The sequence below is a fragment of the Corapipo altera genome, unplaced genomic scaffold (assembly GCF_003945725.1).
Source record: "Corapipo altera isolate COAL_440 unplaced genomic scaffold, ASM394572v1 61, whole genome shotgun sequence".
In the NCBI taxonomy this organism is placed as follows: domain Eukaryota; kingdom Metazoa; phylum Chordata; class Aves; order Passeriformes; family Pipridae; genus Corapipo; species Corapipo altera.
In genome coordinates this window covers 3,078,492-3,094,339 of record NW_020884910.1, presented here as the reverse complement: position 1 = coordinate 3,094,339, position 15,848 = coordinate 3,078,492, and the positions used below count along the sequence as shown (strand labels likewise).

Genomic DNA, 15,848 nt, shown 5'->3' with positions numbered 1-15,848 from the left:
TTCTGTCGTACTGATGGAGCGACTGCCAGTTTTCAGCCAGTGATGTTTTTTTAAAAGATGTTGTCCAGTCCACAGTTTTCATAGAAACAGTCAGATACTTCTTTTTAATTGTTTTAAAAGAAAGAAAAAAATAAAATCCTCTCCCTGCTCAGCAGCTGCTACAGTTCTCTGATGGAAGTTCAAATCTGCCTGCATTTGTACAGGATGTTATTATCAGGACGGTAATGAAGAGAGGAGATGCAAAGCTCCAGTTGTTAGATACTACAGATAAAATAGTGAGAACTGCTAGCAAGGGTAAGACTCTCTGAAATTTGCTGTCTACAATGATTTAAAATGGAAAATATGGTTTCCAAAACTTTGGGAATGGTGTGATTTTCACCTCTTTTATTATTGCTGTTCTTATTATTTTTGAAGTACCTTTTATCATTTTTCCGGGGAGGTCTAAATGAAGTACTGTGTTTCTAGTCAGCTCAAACAGACTACTACTACTACTACTTTTTAATTCAACCAGTTTGCAGAAAAACTTTCTTTACCCATCATTATCCCTGGCTGTCATGGGACCTGTAGTTTAAAGGCCTCAGGGCTCTCTTCAGCCATTCTGCCTGGCTGTGCTACAGCTCCCCATAAGTCATCATGCTCGTGCAAGGCCAGTGTCATGTCAGTGGAATCTCATGGCTACACTGGAGGAATGTGTTTTTCCCTACAAAACTACCCAGTAAAAATCTGACTGGTTTACCTAAGGTCCTCCAGCAAAGATAGACCACCTGGCGAGGCAGTACTGGCTGGAGCTTAATGCATATTCTAAGGGAGGGTTTAGGACCAGGCAAACAAATATGCACTAGCCTATCTAGTGTGTTCTGTTGTCATGGTAGAACTATCAGTGCCATGATGTCACCAAGGGAAAGGAACCTTGCAGCTCCAGCTGTTAGTGACCTGATCTACAACCCAAATATGAACCAGGACATCTGTGGAAGTGATCTAGAGGTATTCATATCACCCAGCAGCCATTCCCCATGGGATAAGAAGCTGCCACATAGTAACGACATCAGTGGACATGAGTGGGTAACTCAGTTCCAGAGGTGCCACATTTTGAAGCAGGCTCTTTCTGTCTATGCAATTTATGGGAATAAGATGAAACTGTGCAGAATGCTTCATAATTGCATTGTACCATCTAGAGAAAAAGCATTTGCAGAAGACATAACTGGCGTTGGTGGGTCACTCCCTTGTTGTCATGGCTTTGTGTGTCCCTGTGTCAACATAAGGCAAGCAGTGACTCTCAAGAGTGACACTGGGCAGTTGGTCTCCTTAAAAAGGTAACAGTGATACTTTTTTGGAGAAGATGCTTTCTTCTTGAAAGTATCTAAAATGGTCTGGAAAATGACATATCAGACCATTAAAACATAGAGATTATTTGCTTTTCCCCAATTTTCACTCTTTGTTTGCTTTCTATTTATTTCAAAAGCCAACATGATGCACCAAATGGAAACCTAAGCAAAGTCTTTAACATCCAAGTCCTTCCACACGTGTATTCTTTGTTGCAGTGTAAAAAGAAATAAAAGGTCATTTATGTAAAAGCCTTTGATGCAGCAAGCAGTAATACTGTGTTGGGGTTTATTAATATGAAGCGGAAAGATTTTGCCCATCACTGCAGTTACTACTCAGTTGTTGCCTGAGGATTATGAGGCTTTTAAAGAGATAATATGCAGTTATTTTTCCTGTTCTGGAGAGAGCCTGGTCGTTCTCCTGTGAGTCAGCTGTAAAGCAGAGGAAGTACACACAGCGAATGTGTCACCAGGACCTTAAGAACCCCTTTTATACTCTGTTGATGGTGGTTTGGTGCCTGACTAGGCACCACTAGGCCTCACCAACTAGGTCTCTGGTCTGGTGACATCCAGGTGACTATCTCACCTGAGCAAGTAAAAAGGCAGAAGAAAGAATAACACTTCTTCTTCAGTAAGTCACCCAGAGAAACAGCACAACGGAAGTGATGACTATATGGGGACCAGTTGTTTTTCTAAAGGGGCAGTGGGTAAATTTAATGCGTTGTCATACCTTAGAGGCAGGGAATTTTCTTTTGGAATTGATGTTGAAAATCTAAATCTGAGTCATGTAAAAGTAACTTGTAGATTTGGGGAAATCTTATGGAATGCTTAATTTAGGAAAGAAAAGTGGATTCACTGGGACAGGTAGCATTTTCTTTCCTATGCTATGGTCAGCAGTCATGACCCAAAGCAAGACAATTTCAGGATAAGCCTCAATTTGTCTGTGTGAATTGACATGCAGCACATGAAATTCTGCCAACCTGGTAGGCTGGCCTCCGCTTTCTTGTGCCCAGGATCAGGTCCATGCCTTGGACCTTTGTTGCTCTAATCTTAGGCATGAGGACACAGGATGCTGAATGTGACCCTACTTTGTAGCCAAAGTGCAGGTGCAGCTCTCTGGCCTTGTAATCTTTTTGCCAAGAGTGTTTACTGGGGGAGTGAAGAGACAGGAAGTATGTTACAGCCGCATCAGCAGAATGTCAACTTAAGATGGCTTTGCCAACAGAGCTAAACCTTTAGGTCTTTCTCATGGGAACTTTAAGGTGTAGCTGTCTTTGGGGGCATGTATTAACAGCCTAATGAAAACAAGACAATATGATTTTAACATACGTTAAGCATAATGGCAAGAAGGAGCTTGAGGTTTAACTAACTGATTTTTAATACATCATGGAAAGATACTGCCTTATTTGTGCTAAGCTGTTAATACACATTAGCTAGCTAAAGACGTGTTCTTTGCTCTTCTTAAATCCCAGTACGAACAGAGCCAGTAAGAACAGTTTTCTTAAAAGAACATCTATACCAAGTTAAAATCCTAAATGCACACCCTAATTGGGATTTTCCTTTCTTATGATTGAATATAAGTCTTACTATGGCTTTTTGTATTTTCTTTTGAAGATGTCTGATGAGGGAATAAGAAGAAATGTTTTTACATTGTTTTTTATTCTTTACTTTTCATTGCTTATATTCCAAATGTTGTTACAAAATAATGAGAAAGCATTAATCATTTCTCTGTCTGGTCTAAGACAAATGAAAGGAATCTACAAATAATATTGAATGTTTTGGGGTTTAGTTTTTTGTTGTTTGTTTGTTTGTTTTTGTTTTTTGGTTTGGTTTGGTTGGTTGGGTGGGTGGGTTTTTTTGAAATATTTCCGAGTCTTAACATCTATTTCCCTTTACTTTAATTTTCCAAAGTTTTGTGTTATGACTTAGTATTACTATGAAGTAGTTGCTATAGCTGCCAGATGAGTTATCAGAACAGCTTTGCATTTTTCAGGGGGATGTTAGTATTTGGCAATCTATTCCACTCTGGTGAAATAACCAAGTGTCATGGTTTAACCCCAGACAGCAGCCAAGCATCATGCAGCTGCCTGGTCACCTCCCTCCACCAGCACAGTGGATGGTGAGGAGAATGCGGGGGAAAAAAATAGTAAAACTCATAGGTTGAGACAAGAACAGTCCAACAACTGAAACAAAATACAATATAATAACAATAGTAATAAAGAGAAGAGAGAAATAAAACCCAAGAAAAAACAAATTATGCACACACAACACAATTGCTCACCACCCACTGACCAATGCCAAACCCATCCCCAAACTGCAATCAGTCTCCCTTCTGGATAACTTCCACAACTGTACATAAACTGAGCATGACATTGTATGATATGAAATGTTCCTTTGGCCAGTTGGAATCAGCTGTCCTGACCATGCTCCCCCATGGCTTTTTGTGCACTTTCTCATTGGCAGAGCACGGGGAATGAAAAGGTCCTTGACTTAGGGGAAGCACTACTTAGCAACAGCCAAAACATTGGTATCTTATCAACATTATTCTCATACTGAATCCAAAACACAGCATTGTTCCAGCTACTAAGAAAAAAATTAACTCTATTCCAGCCGAAACCAGGACATTGAGGAAGACAAGAGCTGGATTCAGGGAATTGGACAACGTTGAGCAGCTTGTACATCCTTTTTGGATTTGCCATTAGAGCTTCATTAGCTCAATAATCACATTCCAACCACAAAATGTTTCTCTCTGTATACTCAACCCCATCCATCTCCCTTACAGCTATCCAAACACTGTCAGCTTTATAGAAAGATACTACAGGAATTAGAAACAATGGACACCAGTTTCACATTATAAAAGCTCTTGACTGCACACCTACGGGTCATCTGTCCAATACTGATGACATCTTGAATCTTTCTGTAGGGAGTTGAATACATGTAGTAAACTAAAAGTACACTGTATGTTCCTCAGTCATCAATACATTGACTCTGTCTTGGCCAAGGTGCTCAAACAGTGTGTTTTAAGATTGGCTCCTGATATTGAGGAGATCTTTAGAAAGCTGAAGGATCATACTGGAAATTATGAGGAAGTCTTGATTTCAGGGTGAAATATGGGCATTTTTGCCCTTTCTATCTAAGTTGATTTGGTTTGTTTTCTTGTTGTAAGCATTGCTTCCTGACAAAAAGGCCATGGAGCCTAAAACTTTATATTTGTTCTTTTCAGTCATCCCAGTAGGTTGGAATATCCTGTATGCCGATCTCACCTTTCTTGCACTCACGCACACAAAGGGCATGATGGTGTCATATGCCCCTTTCCACAAAGGACTATACCCTGACCCTCCTTCACCAGTTTCTTTCCTTATGGATTTGCAGTGCCTGGTACAGCACCTTCAGCTCTGCTGTGCTGTGCAGGTGGAGTGGGGAGAGTTCACCTTCTGTGAAACCTAAATCCTTTGTGCAATTCTCTGTGGCAGTAAAGAGCAAACCACCTTCTTCACTCCAGAGATTTAAGCCATAACACATTCCTGCTTTCTTGTATATGAACAGAACTTCTGCTTCATAGAGCTTTCTCATTGCAGAGCTTTGAGACACTGGAGACACATTATATATTAAGTGTTGATTTCTTGTAGTTTCCTTTCGACATTTTTGAGTGTTCATGGCCTTTCTCTGCTTCAATCAGTAGTGCTTGATTTGCACAGTGGCACAGAAAGAGCTATCCAGTACAGAGCCTTTAACAGAGTCATAGAATCATAGAATGGCTTCGGTTTGAAGGGATCTTAAATACTATCTAGTTCCAAACCCACTTCCATGGGAAGGGACACCTTTCACTAGACCAGGTTGCTCAAAGCCCCATCTAACCTGGCCTTGTGCATGGGTGGGGCATCCACAGCTCCTCTGGGCAACCTGTCCAGTGCCTGTCTCACCACCCTCACAGTAAAGAATTTCTTTCTAATGTCTAATCTAAACCTACCATCCTTTAGTGTAAAGCCATTCCCCCTCGTCCTATCACAATGTACCCTTGTAAAAACCCCATCCCCAGCTTTCTTGAGTCCAGCTCAGAAGAAAAAAGCAGCAAGGGCCATCCAGAGGCTTCCTGTTACCTATGTAAATATTTTCGTGATGGCTCTCAGAATTCATTTACAGACATTACGTTTACCAAAATGCTTAAATTTCACTTGAGCTTCACTTGTGGTTCCTTTGACATCGCTTGTGTGGTATTAGTGCAAATGTGTTGGTGTGATGATTTACAGTGAGCATTCAAGAGTCTTGTATTAGCTCTGTGACTCAATGGGCAAATATTTTCAATGCTTTTTGAACCTTGACCCTTATTTACAGATATCTCCATCTTTAAGCCGTGGAATAGAGGCTGAAAATTTCAGCTGGTGTGAGCAATGCCCTCAGTACCATCAAAGGTATATTGTGAACAAGACATTGGCTTTTCACGAAGCACTCATCAAACACTTACCAATAGTGGATGGATTTGTTTCAGAAAGTTCTCGACCAACAATGAGTGTGATCTGTACATTGCTGGTGGCTAGGAGTCTGATCAGTGTGGCCTCTTGGTGTCTGAGTGTTGTTGTTGGTTGAATGATGGTGGATAAGACTGGATGATTTGTAATAACATCATATTCAGCTAGTGGAGATATTTCCCAGGGGAATATTCTCATGCATCCATGTTTGTCAGGGATATGCAGACAGCTTGTCTGAAGTCAGAGGAAGAAGCTTTTCAATATCTTACATTAGTATACGTATTATGTCCTTTAGTAGGGAAGAGAAAAGGAAAGGTCTGGAATTAATCTATACTTCCAAAGAGCCAAATCTGTTTGAACCCCAGTACCTCTTTCCTGTTAGCTGAAAATTTCTTTCCTCCTGTCTGGGTGCTTAACAGATTTTCCTGCGTGGTCTTCATCTGCCTCTTGGCACTGGTGGATTGGCTCAGCTAGTGACAGGATGGAGACAGATCATGTCAGTTCTCTCTATGGCATTGCATTCTCTTGGGTGGTTGCTTGGTGTGTACAAGCATATGGTCAGTACAGAAGTAACTGCTGGGTTTGTGAGTTTTATTTAACAAATACCAGTAACAGCAGAGACCTAAAAAACAGCTCTTTCTGTAGCATGTTACTACCTCTTTAGACTTGGGTCCCTTACTGCTGGCCATACGAGTGCTTTCAGGTGTTGGGAAGCATTTGCAGGTGAGTGGGGATGTCCCATTTAGCATCATGCTTGTGATAGAGGGTACTGGACTTAAAGTACCTGCTTGGCGTTTTCTGTCATGTGATGCCCTGCAGATACACATAGGCAGAGAGAGGCTGTAAGAATAGGGGCATTGGTTCTTGCATTCTCCCCTGCAGAAAATGTTTCTTGAATAGGGACCTTAGTTTGAACACTGCTTTCACTTCATATTGTGTTCTAATAATATCACATAAGAGACATGAAATGGCTTTGATCATAGGGAGTAAATGCCACCAAATATTCTTCTTCGTGCAGCCTTTTCCTTGCTACATTAAAAATTCATGGGCAGTAGCAGCTTCTTCTTTTCGGGACTTAGCTACATCAGCAGATGGTGAGAGCGGGCAGGAATACCAGGGCACGTTGATGGACAGAACAGGGGTGTCCTGAGCTGGGTGCAGGAGAAATTTGCACGTAATTTGCTTATGCTGGGTCTGTCTGAAGCCAGCCAGATCTACTGTTTGTTCCTTACTTTGGTGAGCAATGAGCTTACTGGAAAATTGTTGTAATTCAGTTAAATTGACATGAATCTGAAGGTGTGCCTTAATTTCCATGTTTGCTTTATTCTTTGTGTTGCATTCATCCTCCAGCCAAGAGGAGTTTACAGGGAATGAGAGAAATGCAGACTTCAAGAGGTGAAATTGTAGCCCCACAGAAACTGGCGGCAAAGCTTCACTTGATTATATCAGGGTCAGAATTCATCCAAGAGGCCGCTGCATCCGACTGTAGAACCTGTCAGGGTTGCCTTTGACATCTCAGACACTGATAGACAACTTGTATGGGAAAATTCTTTGAGCTTTAGGCTCCTTTTTTCTCTGATCCTCACCACATCAGCTGGTAACTCCTTGCATTTGGCAGCAGGTTTTATCATCCCAAGGCCTGTAAAAAGCTTTCCTGCCAGCTCCTTCATGCTATACACTCACCAGTTGTAAAGCATCTCTGGTAAACAATTTTTACTGTTTTTTCTCATAACTGTATGTGAAAGTGGTTGCTTACCTAAAGCTCAGAAGCAGATGCTTGATGACTTGGAGCCCTCCATTTCACAAATTCAGGCCTCCCCTAGATTCCCACTGATGTCTGGCAAACACAGGATGATTCCTTGCAGACAGAAAGAATAGGGTGAAAAGGTGTTATGGACGATGACTTCAGCTAAAAAGTAATCTGATATTCTCAGAGAACACTTGAGGTAGACTTACCCAAGTTCAATGGGTGAGGTATATGGAGTTCATCTTCCAGTCCATTCCTCTATCAGAGGGCAAGTAATGAAGCATGTAAGTGCCCTATTCAGAGCTCCATCTCTTCATCAGAGGTTTTCTTTGGTCTTTTCTTTTTTCCCCTGCTCCAGTCTGATCCAACTTTAGTGATTTTTTCACATCACTTGCCTTTGTTCAGCCAGCTGCTATAGTGCTCTGCCCAACCTGCTCTTTGTCCTTCCCTGATCTCTGTCTGCTGGAAGAAGCTAGCAGGCTCATTACATTATTTAAAAACTAGTGGTCTGTTGTATAAATTAAGAAGGTAATAAAGTGTTGCTGAAGGCCAGGACTATGCACAACCCCCCAGGGGTTTCACAGGAAGCAGTGCTTCCATTCCTGTTTGGGTTGTGAGCTCTTTGTTTTATAAAGCCCTGCCAGCTGCTGGATCTAACAGGTTGCTTGAGCTGAGTAAATTGTCAGTAGGGGGGGATGCATTTGCTGGCATTTCAGGACCTGAGCCAGGTCATGTTCCCACATGGATTTTATGCCCCTCCAGGAGAACACCTGCCTATTCTCCGTCTTATCTGGAAGGCTTTTATAAATAGCCCACCCCAGACCTCTCCTTTAGGAAGCTGTTTCAGGATGTGTGCATCCCTTATTCAGCCCAGCCTTAGCAGTGTCTTTAGCAGTGATTCAGAGAAGAATTCCTGTGACTTGAAAAGTATTGCTTTTTCTGATAGGTATTGCTTCATCTGAGCAGTTTGCAAGTTTGTCCACATTTGGGTTTGTGTCAACTTATCCAAGCTGATTTAAACATGACTTGGAATGAAATGGGATCAGGGTGGTTCTGAGATGAGGTCTGCTGCTGCAAGCAGTAAGGCCCATAAACAATACAGCTGCATGGCTGACGCATCCAACTGTAGAACTGGAAATTCCTCGGTTCTGTCTGACATAACCAGATGGTGGAATCACCTTCAGCAAAATACCTCTTCCCTCTGAGAAGCCACCTTATTCCTGCACCTCTTGGTGGGCATGTCCTCTGTTGTTCCCTGCAACTTCACAGAATCACAATTAAAAGGGACCCACAAAGATCATTGAGTCCAATTCTTAGCCATGCACAGGACCATCCCCAAGAGTCACACCATGTGCCTGACAGTATTATCCAAATGCTTTTTGAAGTCTGGCAGGATTGGTGATGTGACCAGTTACCTGGGGAGCCTCTTCCAGCACCCAACCACCCTCTGTGAGAAGATGCTTTTTCTAATATCCAACCTAAACCTCCCCTGACAGAGCTTCAGGCCATTCCCTCAGGTCCTGTCACTGGTCACCACAGAGAAGAGATCAGTGCCTTTCCCTCTTCTTCCTCTCACAAGGAAGTTGTAACTGCAATGAGGTCTCCCCTCAGTCTTCTCCAGATTGAACAGACCAAGTGACCTCAGCCGCTCCTCATATGCCTTCCCCTCAAGGCCCTTCACCATCTTCACTGCTCTCTAATAGCTTAATATCTTTCCTATATTGTGGTGCCCAAAACTGCCACAATATTCAAGGTGAGGCCACACCAGGTCAGAGAAGAGCGGGACAATCCCCTCCCCTGGCCCTCCTGGATGCCAGGGCACTGCTGACTCATATTCAACTTGCTGTCAACCAGGACCCCAGGTCCCTTTCCATGGCAGTGCTCTGTACATACATCTGGGGTTGCCCCATAACTGGGGTTGCCCCCCTTCTGTATGCTTAGACTTAGACCTGAAATGTCTACCTTTGGCCCTACTTCTTTGCTATCTGGCTCATCCCCAGGACAGTGGTATTTATCTGCCAGCTCTGTTAGAGGCTGCTGAAAACACCCTATTTCCCTCTCTGGCATCAGATGTTGGGCATTTGTGGCAAAGTATTGGACTAGGAACAAAAGCGGTACAAAGTAAGACTCAAACAGATAGTATTTAACAACAGGCAACCATTTAAGCAGACAAAAGCATGATTCAATTCAGTTGCTGGATGATAAAGGAAATAACATTTGTGGTTAAAACGACAGGAAAAATTCTTAACCTGGTGTGATAGTTAGTCATTGAACTCAAGAAGTGGGTGAGTTTCTGTGGCTTGAAGCAGGCAGCTCGATAGGATGACAGAAATGAGGCATGGGAGCAACCTAGGAAAGGGAGATAAACTTGAAAATATCAGGGTGAGGAGTTAAGAGGAGAGTAGCAGTATGGGAAAGATGAGAAGAAAAGGTAAAATGTTAGAAAGTATGTGTTGAAAGACTAGGCAGGCACTAACTCCAAACGCTGATGTGGAGACATCCCTGACTTGTAGCCTGTAAGAGTGGTTTTAGCTGAGCCTTTGTCTGTGAGAGAGTTCTGCTGGCTTTTCGTCTTGAAGATCTGGACATGTTAAAGATGTGTTTTCCTCATTTTCAGACCTTAACACAGTGAAATGACTGGAAGTGTTTTCAGAAGCTTGAATTCAGGCAGGTCATAGTTTCAAAGGAACCTTTTACCAAATTTCTGCATAAAAATTTCTCTCCCTGTTTGTTGCACATGAGGCTTTCTGACACTGCCTGATCTGATAACATCACAAGTCTTGAGAATCTTTCTTGTCTTGCTGAAGGTCTCAGTTTAGGTTTCATAAAAGCTGTGTTGGAGCTGCTGTAATGGACAAAAAATGTATGGCACAACAGCCTGCCTGCACTCTATCCTTCACAATAAAAATAATTCCCTGGTAATGATGGATGTGTAGCATGTATCATTTCAGCAAGACTTTGGAGCTCTTTTCAGGATCATTGCTGTCAGAATGATTATTCTCATCCATTAGAATTGTGTTGAGAACTCCATGCCAGAGCAGGCCATCGAATATGCATCAAGGCTCAGTAGAATGGGTTTGACCACCTCTTAGTTGTATAGAATTCCTATCTGCAGCGATCTACATCCCTTGCAACTGCCAGGCAGTTGTTTTGGGGCCTGTTAAAGAGTAGGCTAGAAATAGGTCACGCCTGGCATGTTCTGTAGATTGTGTCTTGCAGGGGCTTTCTGTATAGTGGTATCAGATCCTGTCAGATCACCCTGCAGTCTTCAGTGCTTCACACTTTTTAGACTATTGGAAGCTTATGTTAGGATCTCTGCTATGTAGCTGGAAACTTTGACACGCCCTTAGAGACAGGGCAATTTTATACAGTTAAAGCAGACATCTGCTCTGATATGCCCTCAAGAGAAGATTACTTCTCTGAGGGCAGAGGGATCCTGGGGAGATTAACTTTTTGTGCCTCTATGAATAACTCATTAAGTGATTTACCCAAATACGCTGAGGAAATTGGGACGGTGTATCTCCCAATTCCTGCTAGAACTTCCCAACCTCTAGGTCACCTCTGCTTCTCTGTTGGAAGGGACTGTTAACCATTGTAGTCTCCTTCTCTGAAGTCAATCCTAATTACTTGTGCTGAGGGCAGTACAAGTAATTCTCCAGCACTGAGGAAAGTTTTGGGGGGGTAACTTGGGTGGATAGTTTTTGGATTTAAGCAGAGAGAGCTACTGCCTTCCTATGGCAAGTAAACTATTTAAAGACCTCTAGGGTTGAACTCTGGGTCTGCCTAACTCATCAAGTGTTATGTGACATTTGTAAGGCAACAGGACTCCCAAATATAAAAAGAGATCTTGAAACTGTCTTCAGTGGGAAGTATTTACTGCTTGTCTAGATTCGCATGCCTAACTCCTATAGCCACACTTAAAAACACAGGTTGACGTATCGCCTCGCTCTGTGAGAAATGTCGTACTGGGATCAGCTATTTTCCTGCTTCTGAAGCCATGAGCCAGCCTTTCTTGTGAGGACAGGTCCCACAGTTTCCCACTGGGACTGCTGACTGGGCTGGGAGATGGCAGGCAGCTTGGCTCCATGCCACGCAGCAGCAGTGGCTGAGTAGCGTGGCTTCTCCTGCTTTTGAAGTGATTTGACGCCCTCTGGCAAACAGCAGCTGCAGAGTCCAGTCCTGAGGTGTTAGTAAGGAAGTCGCTAATGGTACGTGATCTTTCAGGGAAAAGGCAGTGTGACACTCTTGATACTACTGACAACTTTTATTTTTGTTGTATTTACATCAGGCTGGAAGGGCAACTTTTGTTTTAATCAAAAAGGGAGCACTCTCTGTGTCTCGTCCCTCTCAAGTAGGAAGGACCCTGTTACAAATGACTAAGTAGTTCTACAAGCACTTGCTGTGGTAACAACCAGTAATTAAGGCCACAAAACAACTGCAGTGCTAATTCTTCAATCCTACTTGGTCATACTGATGAAAAAAGGCATCTTTAGGCTACTCTTTACTCCTGTCCAGCCTTCAGATTTGGTCACTAAATAAACGTGAAACTTTCTAAATTAGAAAGTCAGAGCACGCTCTTTATCCAGTCAAAGAAGTTTTTCTCTTTCAAAGGTGATAACACAGTTTTCTACCCATGCAGTGCAGAAGAAGATGAACTTCACAACTCGTGTTTAGGTGGTGGAAACCAGCATAGCTCTTCTGACACTAGTGGTGATACGTCAGCTTACAGCAATTGAGAGCCTGGCCCTTGACCTCTAAATTGTCCACACCAAGGACATCAATTGTGAAACTAGATCGATTGCATAGTAACAAGGTTACAAATTTGTGAAAATCAGCTATTGTTCTTGTACGGCAGGAAGTTCTGTTACAGCTCAGTGGCCACACTTAGAAAGAGGTGTTGTGCGTGCATGTTATCGTCTGCAGTTATGGCCTATCTGAGTGCTCTCAATGCAGTAAATCCTTCTACCTAATGAGGTCCTTACTGCAGCAGAAACTTGGTCTTTTTGCATTACATGTCTGGATGTGAGTCTTGGCCCTAAGCTGGCTCTGATTTTCAGTATCAAAAGCCAGTTTAATTTATAGACTTGCAAAATATTCATAAAAACCATATCTTTCCTAAAGCACTTTAAGGAACGGGTACTTCTAGTATTAAAGCCATTTTATACATATATTTTTCTCAAACCACAGAATTTTTTCCTCTAACATGTCCTTCATAAGTGCCTTGGGGATATAAATAAGTGGCATTGATGTTCTAGTCGGCACAGGATCATGTTTGGTAGATGGCATCCTGTCCTTAGCAGACTTCCTTCTAGTGATGTCATGGAAATTATTTCTCTGCTCTTTCCAGCAGACTCTGACCTGGCATAGTTAGAGGCCACTTTATCAGGGAGGTGTAGGTGAAGGAATGGACAAAGTATGGTCTATGGGAACTCTCGGAATATGAGAAGGGCATTTACCATTTAATGCTCACCTTCTCCTCAATTTGCCTCTTGAGGCATCTGGTGTATTCGAATGATTTTCATTTTCTCTTCTAGCCCTGCCTTTCCTCTTTTTCTCCTACTCTTGTGGCTCCCTGTATCCCAAGATCTAAGGGAGAGTGGTATGTAGATGCTTAATTGCAGTGGGATGCCACCCTTGCACATCAGGGTGGAAATGTGTACATGTAGGAGCTGCAAGTACAGGAATGAAGAGAGGAAGGAGAGATCACCACTGTCCTGCCGTGGTCTCTTAATCTTCCTCCCTATGTGGCAAAGCCCCTTCGGCTCTTCCTCGTTCCTCTCCATAACTCCTCTGCCAATGTGACAAAATTGCATTTTCTCTTCATGGCTGAGAAACTTTGAGCAGGCACTGCTGCAGAGTACAGCAGTGTATCTTGACTAAACACGTTATAGCTCACAAAACATCATATGTTTTTGCTCACTGTTGCAGATACCCCAAATAAAGTCCCTAGATGCTTGGACTCTGCTGACAGAGCCATGATACAGTCCCCTTAAAAAAATTGTGTCGGTCATGATAGAGTCTGGAGACTGGTGTGAGCAGTTTTGTATGCTTAAGAATGTCTTTTCCCTGATTCCAACAATATTTGGAATCAACTTGCCAGTTTTGGTGTGGCTAGTAGTGCTTGAAAGTCAAGTGAGAACGGTTGCTGTTTTGTGGCTGTTTGTGGTGTGAGTTCATGAGCCTCATTTCAGCTCCTAGAGGGCACCCATCCACATCATACAGATGGCTGTTGCAGTTGGCATTTGACTGAAGTTTCCATTTAGCCACCTCAAATGCAAAAAAAAACCCAAAACAAAACAAAAAACCATTCCTATTTGTGGACACAGTCCATGCTTTCAGTGTCTCTTGGCTCTCCATGAAAAGCAGATGGTACTTCAGGCTTTCCCAGTGTCAATCCATGAGCATCTGTAAAACTGAGCTCCCATACAGGTAGGTGGAGGTGACCTTAGTACCTGTCCCAGAGGATCTCAGCACTGCCTATCTCAGCACAGGCTGTCCATCCAGGGCCGGCATGAAGCATCTCTCCTTCAGCTGGCTTAGTGTCCAAACTGTGATGTCTTCAGCAGGTTTCCCTCACAGGGAAAGTAGGGCTAACCAGGCTATGTTAGCTCATGCTGCTGTTTTCCTCCCAGCTTGTATGCAGAACAATCCCACACTCAGAGGCTGGAAACACAGACACCTTCCTGAACCTGTTATCCAAGCCTTCCTGTCATGTCTCTGGCTGTGCCATACAGCCCACGTTCATCAAAGTGTGGTGCTCTACACCCTGTTCCTTTTCAACAGGGTATAAGTGTTTTGCATTAGAGGAGTGTGATATGGTACCTGTAGGGCTGGGCTTGTGCTGCCCATCCGTTCCTGAACTGCATGGTGACAAAATTTGGTCAGCCAGGCTAGTCCCGCCAGTCCTGCACCTACCAGGAGTATTGATAAGTGGCATTAAAAGGCAGCAGTAGGGATTTGTGGTGTCCATGCTCTAACTGTTTACCTGAATTTTCCCTCAAGTTTTTGGAGGGTAGGAAAGTTAGAAAGCAGGCCTGCTGTTCATTATCTGCTTCCAGCAGGGGGAGATGGGTCCAGAGAGTTATTTCTTCTGGGAACACGTACAAAAATAACATTATTTATTTTACTCATGAGGCGCTCTCCTAGGATTTGTGTGATTTCTGCTTGTTTGGTCTTTTACACCTAGGCAACCCCTTCCTTTTGCTTCTGTATGCTTCTAAAAGCAAATAAGACCTATCAGCTTTAGTTTTTGTTTTATTTTTCCCAAGGTTTATGAGACCCTCAGGGAATTTCTTCCTCATCTCTCTGTTTATTATGATTATTATTATTATTAAATAGTTATGCTGTGGTGGTTCTAATGAGGATTGTATAAATGTGGAAGAAGATGAAGACATCCCCAGCACTGCCATATTAGCTGAGAGGGGGCTCAGAGTCCACAGTGATCCCCCACTCTTTGTAGGGAGGCATGGCCACATGCAGTCCCATCTCAAATCAGGATGTTACTAGAGTCTGGAGACAGGATTCCTCCCTTCTCCCTCCCTGAAACCCCCTCTGTCGTTCTCTGTATAAAACATATTGGTGCCACTTTCTATGAACTATATTTAACTAAGCATTAAATTTAGATTTAACTGGATAGTTATTGCCTCCTAAGTAAATACTCTGAGATAAGGAAATATTTAGTGAGCTCTAGCAGTTGGGTGGCAGATGCTTCTTGCATTGCATAATAGTTAATCTTCGACAAATATGTTTTCCTTACTCCACTGGCATTTAATTATCATACAATAGTTCTTATTAAATGTAGATGAAACATATGTGGGACAACCTTGTAAAAAGGATCCATGTAACACTGGTTTGCAAGAGGGGTGCATTTCTTTCATTGGTTACTTCATATGAGATTAAGTCTTTTAGCTGTACTCGAATTCTGGCACAGGAGTGCATGGGTTTCCTGTTGGTGATGCCAGTCTTCTGGCATGTCAGCAACTTGATGGCATCTTTGTCCTTTGCCCTAGTGTGGTGGTTACTAGCCAGAAATCAGATGTCAGCAGCATGGTCTTCTTCAGAGCAATATCCTTGTCGGGTGACATCTCTCTCTGCAATAGCTTAGGAATATCTAGTGTGTGGATTAACCCCTTTAGCTCCTCATTTTTCTCCTTCTGGTGCTATTAGTGTCAAGTCTCCTGCAGAGGAAGTGTCTGACTTGCCTCGCTTTTTGGTTTGAATACAAAGCAGTCATCTCTTTTTGCCACTGCATGCGTGGCACTGGAGCAGCAGTGTCATGACCCTAGTCCTTAATTTCTGTGCCTTTAACAC

The 15,848-nt window shown here is 42.8% G+C and overlaps 1 protein-coding gene across 5 annotated transcripts in view; it reads left to right on the top strand.

The window, feature by feature from the left end:
* LSAMP (limbic system associated membrane protein) overlaps positions 1-15,848 on the top strand; it is a 1,002,030-nt gene that overhangs the window by 676,684 nt on the left and 309,498 nt on the right. Inside the window, exon 1 of one of the 5 annotated variants that reach the window (XM_027653692.1) lies at positions 931-1,036. The exons of 3 other annotated variants lie outside the window; for them this stretch is intronic. In XM_027653692.1, coding sequence (XP_027509493.1) covers positions 952-1,036 — 85 coding nt within the window. In that variant the 5' untranslated portion in view covers positions 931-951. One more of the 5 variants, XM_027653698.1, reaches the window with a different exon arrangement.